Raw genomic sequence first — 15,211 nt, forward strand, 5'->3', positions numbered from 1 at the left:
CGTGTCTCTCACAAACACACGCGTGACTGTGTTTTGACAATCGCGTGCTCTTCGAAAACACCTCAGCTGGTTGACAAACAGAAGACAAGCAGTGGGACGTAAACCACTGGCAGTGTCTGGTGGTGCAAGCTGTTTTGATATTCGTCCGCTAATTAGGCAAGTTGAAGAGGTTATATCATGAATAACTTGTGTTTTTGGGGGGGGGGGGGGGGTAGCGGGGAGAGAAGGAGAGAGGCAGAAAAAGATGCACTTGCACTCTCAGAGCAGCACTCACCCCCACAGGACATCCCTCACAACTCACTTTTCAATTCTAGTCACTGTTTGGAACGTGGGAAATGCCATATTTGGGCACAGCAAGATCCCATTAACACCAGTGCAATTATCTGCTTCAGTGATTCAAATTGTGGCATCAATAATAGCGAGGGAAGCGGGGACAGTACTCCTGTTTTCTGGCATCTCGTGCTTTGAGGTCTTATGCTTTCATTGAGGGGCGTACTAAATTTGCTCCCCATAACCCTTAATTCCCTTATTGGTCAAAAATCTGTGACTTAAACACATTTAACGAGGTAGCCTCCACTGCTTCAATGGGCAGAGAATTCCAACGATTCACTACCCTCTATACTGTACCCAGTGTTACACAGTGACAGACCCGTCCCCAACAGTACTGTACCCTAATGTTTCAGTGTCAGACCCGTCCCCACCAGTACTGTACCCTAATGTTTCAGTGATAGACCCGTCCCCACCAGTACTGTACCCTAATGTTTCAGTGATAGACCCGTCCCCACCAGTACTGTACCCTAATGTTTCAGTGACAGACCCGTCCCCACCAGTACTGTACCCTAATGTTTCAGTGTCAGACCCGTCCCCACCAGTACTGTACCCAGTGTTACACAGTGACAGACCCGTCCCCACCAGTACTGTACCCTAATGTTTCAGTGTCAGACCCGTCCCCACCAGTACTGTACCCAGTGTTACAGTGACAGACCCGTCCCCACCAGTACTGTACCCCAGTGTTACACAGTGACAGACCCGTCCCCACCAGTACTGTACCCAGTGTTACACAGTGACAGACCCGTCCCCAACAGTACTGTACCCAGTGTTACACAGTGACAGACCCGTCCCCAACAGTACTGTACCCTAATGTTTCAGTGTCAGACACGTCCCCACCAGTACTGTACCCAGTGTTACACAGTGACAGACCCGTCCCCAACAGTACTGTACCCTAATGTTTCAGTGTCAGACCCGTCCCCACCAGTATTGTACCCAGTGTTACACAGTGACAGACCCGTCCCCACCAGTACTGTACCCTAATGTTACAGTGACAGACCCGTCCCCACCAGTACTGTACCCCAGTGTTACACAGTGACAGACCCGTCCCCACCAGTACTGTACCCTAATGTTTCAGTGACAGACCCGTCCCCACCAGTACTGTACCCAGTGTTACACAGTGACAGACCCGTCCCACACCAGTACTGTACCCTAATGTTACACAGTGACAGACCCATCCCACACCAGCACTGTACCCTAATGTTACACAGTGACAGACCCGTCCCCACTAGTACTGTACCCTAATGTTTCAGTGATAGACCCGTCCCCACTAGTACTGTACCCTAATGTTTCAGTGACAGACCCATCCCCACAAGTACTGTACCCTAATGTTACACAGTGACAGACTCATCCCCACCAGTACTGTACCCAGTGTTACACAGTGACAGACCCATCCCCACCAGTACTGTACCCTGTTACACAGTGACAGACTCATCCCACACCAGTACTGTACCCTGTTACACAGTGACAGACTCATCCCACACCAGTACTGTACCCTAATGTTTCAGTGACAGACCCATCCCACACCAGTACTGTACCCTAAAGCTACACAGTGACAGACCCATCCCACACCAGTACTGTACCCTAATGTTACACAGTGACAGACCCATCCCACACCAGCACTGTACCCTAATGTTACACAGTGACAGACCCATCCCACACCAGCACTGTACCCTAATGTTACACAGTGACAGACCCGTCCCCACTAGTACTGTACCCTAATGTTTCAGTGATAGACCCGTCCCCACTAGTACTGTACCCTAATGTTTCAGTGACAGACCCATCCCCACAAGTACTGTACCCTAATGTTACACAGTGACAGACTCATCCCCACCAGTACTGTACCCAGTGTTACACTGTGACAGACCCGTCCCACACCAGTACTGTACCCTAATGTTACACAGTGACAGACCCATCCCCACCAGTACTGTACCCTAATGTTACACAGTGACAGACCCATCCCCACCAGTACTGTACCCTAATGTTACACAGTGACAGACCCATCCCCACCAGTACTGTACCCTGTTACACAGTGACAGACTCATCCCACACCAGTACTGTACCCTAATGTTTCAGTGTCAGACCCATCCCACACCAGCACTGTACCCTAATGTTACACAGTGACAAACCCATCCCACACCAGTACTATATCCTAGTGTTATACAGTGACAGACCTGTCCCCACCAGTACTGTAACCCAGTGTTACAGTGAGAGACCCGTCCCCACGAGTACTACACCCTGGCGTTATAAAGTGACAGACCTGTCCCCACCAGTACTGTACCCCAGTGTTATGTATTTGCAGATCCGTCCCCAGCAGTATTGTAACCCAGTGATATACAGTGACAACCTGTCCCCATCAGTACTGTACAAAGTGTCACAAAGTAACAGACCCTTCCCCATCAGTACTGTGCCCCAGCGTTACAGCGACAGACCCATCCCCAACGGCACTGTGTCCCAGTGTTATACAGTGACAGACGTGACCCCCATAATACTGTGCCCCAGTGATACACAGCGACAGACCTTCCCCACCAATACTGTACCCCAGTGTTATACAGTTCCAGCAAAATCAAAGAAAGGAATTGAAGTGGGAATTGAGGGGAAGTCTGCAAGGATATCAGGGGTATTACCAGAGAGGTTATAGTTAGAAAACAGGGATAGCAGAGGGTAATATGGGCCCGGTAGCGATAGTCACAAACAATACTGTAATTCCAAATAAGGAATTTGCAGACTTGCTAAGTATCTGCTTTATAAATCGGGCTTTGTAAGTGCAGAGAAACATAAAGCACCTCAGACACACCGAAAATAAATCTCCGAGTAATTAATTAGAATCAATAAATGGTACAAAAAGCAGCAGTAGTAGCAGAGAGTAGAGAAAACTCCTGGAGCTGATGGTTTGAGCCGGGGGGGGGGGGTGGGGGCTGCACAGAGTGAGGAAATTATTCATGCATTAGTCAACATCTTCCAAAACCTTCTTCCTTCCAGGAATGTCCCACGAGGTTTGGAAAGCTCCCAGTGTCACTCCATTGTTTAAAGGAGCCTGGAAGCGAAAATCTAGAAAATTATAACCCTAGATTTGCCCCATATGGGTTCTTGGGAAGTTCCCAGAATCCATTAGAGGACACAGTGACTAAGCACTACAACAAAGAGAAAGCACGCAGACAGTTAGCATGGCTTTGTTAAGTCAGATGAATGTGGTCAGATTTATTTGCGGAGGCAACAAATATGGTAGATGAGGGAGTATCTAAGGATTTGTGTGTCAGCGGTGGCTGGAAAGGTTCTACATTAGAAAAATAATAGTGCAGGGAACTGGAGGCAACATATTGGGTAGGGAACTTGTTAGGTGGTAGGATTCACAGCACAGGGATAATGGACAGAATGTGACTAGCGTCGTCCCCTTGGGACCTGTGCTGGGGTCACAGCTTTTCACTACATCTGGAAACGACTGGGATGAAGAAATGAACGGACAGTTGCATATCTACATTTGCAGCCTACATTCGGAAGTCCAGCGATTAATGGAAGATGCAAAGAGACATCAATAGATTAAGCGAGTGAGCCAAACAGTGGCAGATGGACCTCAACGTGGGGAAAAGGGAGGTCAGACACTAATGGAACATCCGCCTTTATCTCAAGGGAGCTAGAACGTTAAAGGGGATTTAACAGCCAGACAGAAGCTCTGGTTAGATTCCACCTGGAGCATGGAATTCAGTTCAGAACATAACACCCCGGGAGGAAGGTTGTAGCTTTGGATGGTGTATAGCAGAAACAGACCAGAGTTTGCTAAGGTGGCCAGGTGGATGGAGAACAGGTTCTTTCCCTTCCACATAGAAGATAAAGGGGTGATGGGAAGTAGAAAGGACAAGAGAGAGAGAGAAAGGGAGGGAAGGAGGGGGGGGAGAGAGAGAGAGCGAGCGAGAGAGGGAAGAGAGAGAGAGAGAGAGAGAGAGAGAGAGAGAGAGAGAGAGAGAGAGAGAGAGAGAGAGAGAGAGAGAGAGAAAAAGGAGAAAGTGTGTGTGTTATGGATTATAGAACCAAACTGACCGAACAACACGATGACCCAGAATGGCTTTAATTGACTGGTTACACAAGCCAAATATTCTATCCCTTGTCTGAGGTTCATGCTTCCACTGGGCCCCAGTGTTATACAGTGACAGACCCACCCCTACCAGTACTGTACCCCAGGCCGTACGCAGCGACCGACCGGGGCCCCAGGCCGTACGCAGCGACCGACCGGGGCCCCAGGCCGTACGCAGCGACCGACCGGGGCCCCAGGCCGTACGCAGCGACCGACCGGGGCCCCAGGCCGTACGCAGCGACCGACCGGGGCCCCAGGCCGTACGCAGCGACCGACCGGGGCCCCAGGCCGTACGCAGCGACCGACCGGGGCCCCAGGCCGTACGCAGCGACCGACCGGGGCCCATCAACACTACATAGCAAGATCCTCTCTGGAAAAAGGCACGTTTGCAAGCCCTGAATGTGATGGTATCTCTGAGTTTTATACCCCAATCAGATGTGAACACAAGATGAAAATTTCATCCAGTTATGGTTTGCTGCTGCTGGAATCTAAGTGACAGCTCAGCACTCAATACCTTGTTTCAGTGCACTCTCCTGTAGCCTCGGCTCCTCAGAGATTACTGCTCCAAAGCATCTATTTTTAAACAGTGCTTTTTACACAGTGAACGCCACAACCAGTCTCACACAAGAGCAGGTTTTGGATTGAGAGTTGGCATTCTGTCACACCAATCACTTACCCACCTTCTCCACACCCCCCCCCCCCCCCCACCCCCACACCCCTAACGCCCCAGCAACCCGCTGGCACACATTGCTGCCCACCCTGTCCGGGACCATGATGCTGTGACCACCACCCCCACCCCCGCGCGATGCTCAAGGAAAACAAATCAGAGAACCCCTGCAGTGCAGAGAGAGGCCGTTTGGCCCATCAAGCCAGCTCTGGCAACAATCCCACCCAGCCCCTTTCTCCATAACCCCACATTTCACCCTAGCTAATCCCCCTGACACTAAGGGGCAATTTAGCATGGCCAATCCACCCAACCCGCACGTCTGTGGGAGGAAACCAGAGCACCTGGAGGAAACCCACACAGACACGGGGAGAATGTGCAAACTCCAGGCCAGGAATCGAACCCGGGTCCTGGGCCACCTCTCATATCTCCTCACGCACCAGCAACTCACCAACATCCCTCACCCCCACCTGAAGTCACATCAGCCCCTTTTGGACCTCATCACATCAGGCAAAGTGATTTCAACACTGAAGCAGCTCAGGGGAAATCAAACGGTCCTTACCAAGAAATCAGCAACAAATACCTCGGGGACGACCAGACACACAGGCCTCCGATGTCGACCTGCTCCCTTTCTTCCTGAGCAGCTCTAAACCCCATCCGTACAATCCCTAGCAGGCACGGATACCTGATACACCATGGGAATATTAAACATCTCCCATGGTCACCCAGTACAGACCATGGGGCACGCAACGGCTCGATCCCCAACTCATCAACATGAAGGAGGTTTTACAGAGATACACACTGTCACTTCTGACCATCTTAATGCAAAGTCATAGTTGTTCTACACCCAGCCATTTAAAAGCAGCAGCTCTGCCTCATTGCTTATTTGTTAGTCTCACATTAACACCGCAATGAAGTTACTGTGAAAGTCCCCTGGTCGCCACACTCCGACGCTTGTTCGGAAGAATTTAGCACGGCCAATCCCCCTAACCAGCACATCTTTGGAGTGTGGGAGGAAACCGGAGCACCCGGAGGAAACTCACAGACATGGGAGAATGTGCAAACTCCACACAGGCAGTGACCCAAGCCCTAAGCCAGGAGTCGAACCCGGGTCCCAGGTGCTACGAGGCAGCTGTGCTACCACTGTGCTGCCCCACTGCACTATGGCCTCTGTGATACTATGCTAGTTTTTAAGATGAGAAGCTAAAATAAAGATTGATTGCCTGCCCTGTCATGGTTAGATGATCCTCTGGTAATATATGAAAGATGGCCTAGTGTCCTGACCAACATTCATCCCTCAACCAACATCAGGGAACCACATTATCGAATCATCGGGGACACATTGCTGGGATCTTTCTGTCAGTAAATTGGTTGCCGCGTTTTTCCACATTACAACAGTTGGCTATACGTCACAAACACTCGATAAACTCAGGACATCCCCAGGGCTGTGAAAAGTGCTACAGAAATGCACGTCTCTCTCTGTCAGGCTACAAGGACTGGTGAAGGTTAACTTAGTCAGCAACAGAGGAAGACAAATTCTGAAAACGTGATTGGGGCAGTGTGAGGAAGGTGGGCGAGGCAGGCAAGCATTGAGGTAAGTGGGCGAACGTGACCACTGCACCGCAATGGGTAAAATGCCAGGCCAGTGCCAACTCCCTGCACATTCTTCCAAGAGTGAGTGAGTGAGTGCCAACCCTAGACAGAAAGTCAACTTATGCCATCCAATTCTGTCTGCATAGCTCCCGGGAAGTTGATGCATCAAGCCTGTTGGACCAATGAATCATACAGCACAGAGACGGAGACCACCTGGCACTCCCTACCAATGTTGTTCCTATTCATTTGTGAAAGATATTAGAAACAAAGGAACAGGGTGAGGCCATTCAGCCCATGGAGCCTGCTCCACTATTCATTCAAGATATCTATATTTCTACACAACTCCACTCTCCCAGTTAAGGCAACCAGCACGACTGAGGCAGAAGCATTCAGTCAGATGGATGCATTCAAGCCGAGTGATTTAAACAAGTGCCAAAAATGTATCGAGACCTTCAACTGGGCGAGATTGGCATCCGTGTCTATGAGGAACATGATCGCTAATTGAGACTACTGCTGGGTAGGTCATCCTTTCTGATGCCAACTGTTACAGTACATAGATTATAACACACACAACAAAGGACTCTTCCTGGGATCGTGTGAAAGCCTCAGCAGCCACTGGCCCTGTGAACAGCAGCTATGATAGATGTCTTCTCTCCCTCATTCAGGATTTCACCCATCTCCAAGGAAGCACAAGTGCAGAATGGCTTTCTTCCCTTTGCAGTGCAGCACGAGGCCATTCAGTCCATCAGCTCTGCACCAAACTCTCTGGCAGAGTTACCAGTAACTCTGCATACTTAACATCTAACCTGCACATCTTTGGACACGAAGGGGCAATTTAACATGGCAAATCCACCTAACCAGCACATCTTTGGACTGTGGGAGGAAACCCACGCAGACACAGGGAAAATGTGCAAACTCCACACAGGCAGTGACCCGAGGACGGAAATGAACCCGGGTCCCTGGCGCTCAGAGACAGCAGTGGCAGAGATACAATCCTTCAGATAGGACGTTACACGGAGGCATTGTCTGCCCTCCTGGAGGGGCAGGGGTGGTGAGGGGTGGGTATGAAAGATTCCATAGCAATATTATCCCCCTCCCCTCAACCAACATCATTGAAACAGGTTAGCTGGTCATTAATCCCATTGCTGTATCTAGGAGGTCACTGTGCATTCACTGGCTAGCTACACTTTGAATGTTCCTTGGCTATTGGGATTGCAAGATTATGAACGGTGCCTTACAGAGGAAATCACTCTTTTTGGTAGCAGGTCATGGATCTGACAAGGTGGTGGCAGCATGGTGGGACAGGGGGGGTTGGGTACAGTCTCAGAATCGGTACAAGGCGGGGTGACCTTCATAGATGGGATGTACATTTTAGCCTTTTTCTTTGGAGGATGGAGTATGAAATGCATATTCCCATTGGAGAGTGGGCGCCCTTTTAAAAGAGGGTTGGATGTGTAGCGGGGGGGGGGGGGGGGGGGGGAGGAGGGAAGAAGAGTGGTGCTGGTGATTGCCAATGTTGCTGGCTTAATGGAAGAGCCTTACTCATTCTCACCAACCCAGGGAGTAGCTACACTAGCTGGCCACGCGAGGCGGCACAGGCCGCCTGGAACCTCGCTCCAGCTGCAATTCTTCCTCCCGATTGGACAGATGGATGGTGGGGAAAGGATCCAAGCAATGAAAAGCAAGAGAAGAAAGGAAATGGGTTAAATTAAGCAGGGCAGTTGGGCAGAGAGGGGAAGCACAATGGCACAGTGGTTAGAACTGCTGCCTCACAGCACCAGGGACCTGGGTTCAATTCCCGGCCTCGGGTGAGTGTGTGGAGTTTGCATGTTCTCCCCATGTCTGCGTGGGTTTCCTTCAGGTGCTCCAGTTTCCTCTCACTCCAAAGTGGTGCGGGTTAGGTCGATTGGCCATGGTGAATATGTGGGTTGGAGAGATAGCAGTGCGATCATGGGAAAGATGCTCTTTTGGAGGATCTGTAGACGCAATGGGTCGAATGGCCTTGTTCTGCACTGTAAGGATTCTATAGCTCCACGGATGGAGGGGAAGAGGATAGTGAGCGGGGGTGAAGGATGGTCTGTGGTAGTGGAGGTTTTATGGTGGAGGCGTGGGAGGGTCAGTGTGTCAAACATTTCCCCCACACAACATTCCTTCCAGGCAGGGACTGACGATTCAGTGCTGGGGTCCGTGTAGGGGAAGAGGGAAACTGGCACAGGAGGCAACCATTCGGCCCACCAACCCTCTCCTGTCATTCAACCGGTTTCCCTGCAACGTTCCCACATCTCCACACTTCCCACCAACAAAACATCTCAAATTAAACCCAAATCGTGAATGCTCGGAACCAACCAGACTCCGCAACCTTTTGGAGGTGGGAGAATTCACAATCACCTTCTGTGTCAAATCCCAGATATCCTCGCTTTAAAAAATCTGCCTCATTGTTCTGAACTCTGAGTTTCCAGCGAGCATCTCAAATCAAAAGCCTTTTTAATCAAATAACCCCTAATCTGTTCAATTCAGAGGAACACAGATCCAAACAGCTCCTTCTCAAATTTTAACCCCTTTTTATTTAGGCTCAATACGAATTTTAAAATAATTCCTCCAATGTGGTGGGGGGGCAAGATTGTCTTCAATTTCCAATTTTTGACTCATCATAAAATGCACGTTAAGGTCACTTTAAGAGAAAACAATGCGATTTCCGCTCCCCCCACGACGTGAGAAATGTTACCACAGACTCCTAAAAAAAACTGAACTAAGAAATTGAGAGTCTATAAAGCGACTGTAACACACAAGTCAAGGGAGAGCGTCTAAAGTCACTGTTGTAAAAAATGTTGCAAAAGAGGATGTAATCTCCCGGTTACAACAGGGGAGAGATGCAGTTGTAACACTGCCTCTGAAATTGCTACAGGTAATACCCCAACCTAGGGTGAAGTGTCAACGACATTGGGCAATAAAGCCACTGTAATTGATGATACACTGAGGGCGGAAGGAGGATTATTCATGATGTTGAGAATGCAAGAAGCAGTTTAGTAATGTCTCACCTGACAACTAACCCTTGGGCATGCTTTATTAGATAGAATCCTATTACATTAAGCACTGGTTAAGTCGCATTTCATTAATCACCGGCTGTATTGTGCTGCCCCGGTCATTAAGCACATTGAAACCGTAAAACGCCACAGATTCGCCACTTTGATGTTTTTATTGAGATTGAGACGAGTCTATCCCCTTGATTCCCCCCCCCTCCCCAATTGGGAATGACAAATAGATGGCCAGCAAGTTACAACATAATTACTGAAAGGGGGTGACCCAAAAACAATGGCCCAAATTGCCCTTCCGAACTGGAATCCACGGTGGACAATCTGCTGGGATTCCTTCTTGTTTAAACAAAAATGCAAATAAAATCTAAGCGGGACTTTTGATTAAACGGCGACAACAAGGATTCAGGGACACAATGTACAAAAACAAAACCCACGGGGGGGGGGGGGGGGGGGGGGGCTGGAAAAGGTGAACCAGAGATAGACCGGGGGAGGGGGGATGTAACTAACAGATTTCAACTTACTAATGAACTGTCCGCTGTTTATAATGTTTGCAACTGGGATGAAAACAAATCTCATCTCTCCAAAACGTGGTCAATCCAATTTCATCCTGTTGCTAAATCTGAGAATTGCTCCATATAAAACACACTGCAAATCCACACTGATAAAGGGAACATTACATTTCAGAGTTACTCTGATGTCTTTCCATTTAAAAATGGGGGGGAAAAGTTGCTCTGCTGGATACAGTTTCCTGACAAGTTGCAATGATTCTGTTGTCGAGTTAATAACACCATTCCCCCACCACCACCTTACTTCCCACCACAAGACATCACCTTAATAAATAAACCTGAGCCGCACCAGATGGTGTTCCCCGATGGCAATAAGACTTTTTTTTAAAAAAAACACAAACATTCACCTGCTGCCAATTCTCTTCCAAAGAAGGTTGCGAAGAAAAATACCCTGTGTCGTGAACAAGTTGTAGTTCTTGAAAGATACTGTAATTCGCCAAGACATCCATGGTGCTGGTGATGATGGGGACAGGAAAAGGGGGGGAGGGAGAGAAAAGACAGGGGGAGGGGAGGGAAGGGAAGGGGAGGGAGGGGGGATGAGAGAGAGGAGAGGGGTCGATTCCTGCTTTGCAATGAAGAACAGATCCCTGGGCAATTGGCAACCCCACACACACAAAAAAAAGCAGCCAGTCTTTGCTATTCCAGTCAGTACAAAGCCAAAGTCTCTTTGTGGTGAGCAGAATAAATGGGAAAGTCAGTGTCTTTGATTGGGTAGACTCCGACGCCAGCAGATCTTTGAACAAGGATGGATTCAGGGACATGTGATAGCTGTGTATTTCCGCATTGGCGATCCTTCTGCTAATGCAATCCTTGCTTTAATTTTTCCCCTCTCTCTCTATCTGCCTCTGGAACAGAACGCACCACTGGGCTCCAATGCAAAGGGGGAGGGGGGGTGGGAAAGAGAGAGAGAGACAGAGAGAAAGCAGCAGAGACACACACATAGTCAACAGAGCAGCTGGACAAGAGGGGAGGGACGCACAGCTCCTGTCCATCACTGCCTGCTTCCGTATTGGGGACGCTGATGTAACCAGCAGCCAGTGGCAGAGCTCAACACACATTGGGCTCCATCCCCCATCGACGCAGAGGATGAGACACCTCCCCTGATTGGCTACACCCTGTTCGCCTGCTCCCTTATATGGTAGTGCAAGCAAGCTATTTTTAGACTCCTACATAAAGGCTGCAATTGAGAGCAAGCCAGCCAGAGAGAGAGAGGAGCGAGTACAGTTGCAAGCGTGTAGTTGCAGCGGCAGCAACATCTATGCCCTATAAACACACTTTCTATAATAAGAAGGCTTGGGGAAAAACTGCGAGAAAGAGTATGTGTGGGTTGTGTGTGTGTGTAACCTGCTGCTGGGATGCAACACTAAATTTGCCCTGTCTAGTCCAGTTGCACCAGTATGACCACTCCATCTGCATTGGAATGTATCAGAGCTGCCCACTGAATATTTGGAAAGTACACTGCACTGAAATCCACTCCCTCCATGTTGCTATTGAAATACGTACTGGCTCCACATCCCCAAGAACGTCGCTCTGGGCACTGTTTCTCCCGAATCTTGATCCCTCCGAATTGTACCAACTCCAACCCCCCAAATTCAGACACACTCCAATCTTTCCAGATCCACAGAAACTCATCCAGCTCCGGAGCCACACTAACTCCCCAACTCTCGCAAATCCGGATCCGTTCCAACATTTCCAAATCCAGATCCACACCAACTCTTCCAAATCCAGATCCAAACCAACACTCCGAACTCCAGATCCACACCAACTCTTCCAAATCCAGACCCAAACCAACTCTCCCAAATCCAGATCCACACAAAAATTCCCAAATCCAGATACACTCCAACTCTCCCAAATCCAGATACACTCCAACTCTCCCAAATCCTGATCCACACCAACTCTCCCAAATCCAGATCCACTCCAACTCTTCACAACTGAACTGAGAATCTTTTCTTTCCCTCGTCCAATTTGAACAGGTCGGTATTCCTGCATATATCAAGGTACTTAATAAAGCTCAGTGTGGTTTTCACTAATAAGTTGTGAGATGGTGGCCATCCCCGCAATTCTGCACAATTACCGCTCTAATCCCACAATCTACACATTTTTGGACACAAAGGGGCAAATTAGCATGGCCAATCCCCTTAACCAGCACACCTTTGGACTGTGGGAGGAAACCGGAGCACCCAGAGGAAACCCACGCAGACATAGGGAGAACGTACAAACTCCACACAGACAGTAACCCAAGCTAGGAATCGAACCGGGGTCCCCAGCACTGTGAGGCAGCAGTGCTATCCCACTGTGCCACCATGCCACCTGGAGGTCATGTGACTAACACAGTAGTAGCCATGCCTCTAAGGCAGATGCTCTGGGGGTTTGATTCAGAGAGCTATTGCCGTCACCAAATCAGTGTCTTTGGTCCCCGAATTTTATCACCATCAGTCACTGTCCCTGATAATCTTTTCTCCATTACTCCCGTTGTTATAAAACACTCCGTTCTCCAATTCCCCACGAGCAACACCACAGGAGATCAGTGAGTTTACCTCTATATGGAAATAGCTAGTGGAAATCTGCAACACCTAGCCATATAACTAGAGTTAAAAGATTAACCACATTATTCCTTGTAATCTATAGATCACTCAACATTGGAAGAGAAATGGGGGAAGAAATATGCAAATTAGGGACTTGAGTTAAAAGGATAGAATAATAATCATGGGGGATTATTAATTGGACAAAATGTGTAGGCAAAGGGGATAAGGGAATAATGTTCCTAAGATGTCTACAGAATATCCTGATAGGGGAAGATTTGTTACTGGGTCTAGTGATGGGCAAATGAACCAGGGCACAAAGAAGTAACAGTCAGGAGGCAATAGTGATCATAACATCATATGTTTTTGGATGATAGTAGAGACTGATGAAAGCCAGGCTAAAAGATTGAAGAAAGAGGCTCATTTTGAGAGTAGGGCTTTGGAAAATAATGACAAACAATGTAGAATGAAAGGAAACATATAAAATAGTGCCCAGCAAAGCACAGGAAAAATACATTCTGCTGGGAAAAAAATGAGCTGAAACTAGTTAGATTCCATGGATGAATTGAGGCATGAGGAGAAACTGAAGGTGAGGAAGGAGACATAGATTAAGTACATGGACAACAGTGGACTGCGTGATAACCGTAATGACTCAACTAGGCCCATGAGGTGGGCCTCTTGGGGTATGAGGTCCCTGATTGAGGTAGCAATTGCCTGCCCAGAGACTCTTACCTGTGTATATAGTGAGGAGTGTCAGGTCTGCTGACGCTCCAGATTCAGACTGTGTAGCTGAAGTACTCTCAGAGTGGGACACTGGTCTCTGAGGTCAATAAAGGGAATCTGGTGAAGGGACACTGGTCTCTGAGGAATTATTTCAGTAACAGAGAATAAAAAGAGGTTCAGGCACAAGTCGAAAACACAATTAGGAAGGCAAAGAGGGACTACGAAATTAAATTAACGAGGAACGTGAAACAAAGTGATAAGATATTTTACAGGCACCTCAATAATGGGGAAAAGATTGTGAAGGGATACACAGGATTATATGACAGGTGACAAGAGACAGATGGCTGAAATATTAAATCATTATTTTGCTTTGGTATTTACAAGGGAGGCAGATCAGGAAGCATGACATTAAATGGCTAGATGAGTAATGATATATAAAAACATAGAAACTAGAAGCAGGAGAAGGCCATTTGGCCCTTTGAGCCTGCTCCACCATCCATTTTGATCATGGCTGATCATCAAATTCAATATCCTGATCCCCCCCTTCGCCCCATATCTCTTCATTCCTTTAGGCCCAAGAGTTATATCTAATTTCTTCTTGAAATCAGACAATGTTTTGGCCTCTGTGGTAATGAATTCCACACATTCACCACTCTCTGGGTGAAGAAATTTCTCCTCACCCCAGTTCTAAAAAGTTTACCCCTTAAACTATCCTCAAACTATGACCCCCTAGTTCTGGATTCCCCCACGATTGGAAACATTCTTTTGGAATATGTGCATTTAATTTTTTTTAAATGATAAATTGAATAAACTAATTAAATACAATGAGAATAAAACCCCTGGTCTAAATGGTTTGTACCCAGACATTGAAAATAACCCAAAGAAGTGGTTCACAAGGTATTACTATTGATATTTAATCATCTGTTAGAAAAAACTATACTGCCAGGGGACTGGCAGATAACTAATGTTCATATTTAAGAAGGGGGGGGGAGAAAATTTTTGAAAAAATCATTTGTGGGACCCAGTTCGATTCCGGCCTTGGGTAACTGTGTGGAGTTTGCACATTCTCCCTGTTTCTGCATGGGTTTCCTCTAGGTGCTCTGGTTTCCTCCCACGGTCAAAGATGTACAAGTTTGGCGAATTGGCCGTGCTAAATTGCCCTTTAGTGTCCAAAGATGTGTAGGTTCGGGTGAATTGGCCGTGCTAAATTGTCCCTTCATGTCCCAAGATGTGTAGGTTAGGGGGGGTTAGCAGGGTAAATACATAGGGTTATGGGGATAGAGCCTGGGTAACATACTCTGTCAGAGAGTCGGTGTAGACTTGATGAGCCGAATGTCCTCCTTCTGCAATGTAGGGATTCTATGATACTAGCTGCTACATTACGATTCCATAATTTTAAACTGCCTGTCAGTATAACTGTACAGTCCTGATCTTCATGTTATATATAGGATATAGAGGCAGCAGAATAGGAAGAGAATAAAGACACACACAGCGTCTTTCTTGATCAGCAGGTACCTCAAAGTGCTTGACATATAATGAGATGCTTTTAAATCCTGGTCAGGAGATGCCCAATCAGTATGGGCACACAAACTCACAGTCAGCCATGGGCAGATAGTGTGTCTTTTGTGACATTGGTTTCGGGATCAGTTTTGACCAGTACACTGGGGATAGGTAACCGCCCTGCACTGTTTCACAACAGTGCCATGAGA

At 47.9% G+C, this 15,211-nt stretch overlaps 1 protein-coding gene across 1 annotated transcript in view; it reads right to left on the reverse strand.

Annotated features, from left to right (window-relative positions):
- klf7b (Kruppel like factor 7b) overlaps positions 1-10,737 on the reverse strand; it is a 66,197-nt gene extending 55,460 nt beyond the window's left edge. Inside the window, exon 1 of the mRNA XM_080198181.1 lies at positions 10,605-10,737. Within this exon, the coding sequence (XP_080054307.1) occupies positions 10,605-10,706 (102 nt within the window). The 5' untranslated portion in view covers positions 10,707-10,737. The remainder of the gene's footprint in view (positions 1-10,604) is intronic.
- Between the last annotated feature and the right edge of the window lie 4,474 nt (positions 10,738-15,211).

Source organism: Carcharhinus amblyrhynchos, chromosome 11 (assembly GCF_965287045.1).
Source record: "Carcharhinus amblyrhynchos chromosome 11, sCarAmb.v2.hapA, whole genome shotgun sequence".
NCBI classification, from domain to species: domain Eukaryota; kingdom Metazoa; phylum Chordata; class Chondrichthyes; order Carcharhiniformes; family Carcharhinidae; genus Carcharhinus; species Carcharhinus amblyrhynchos.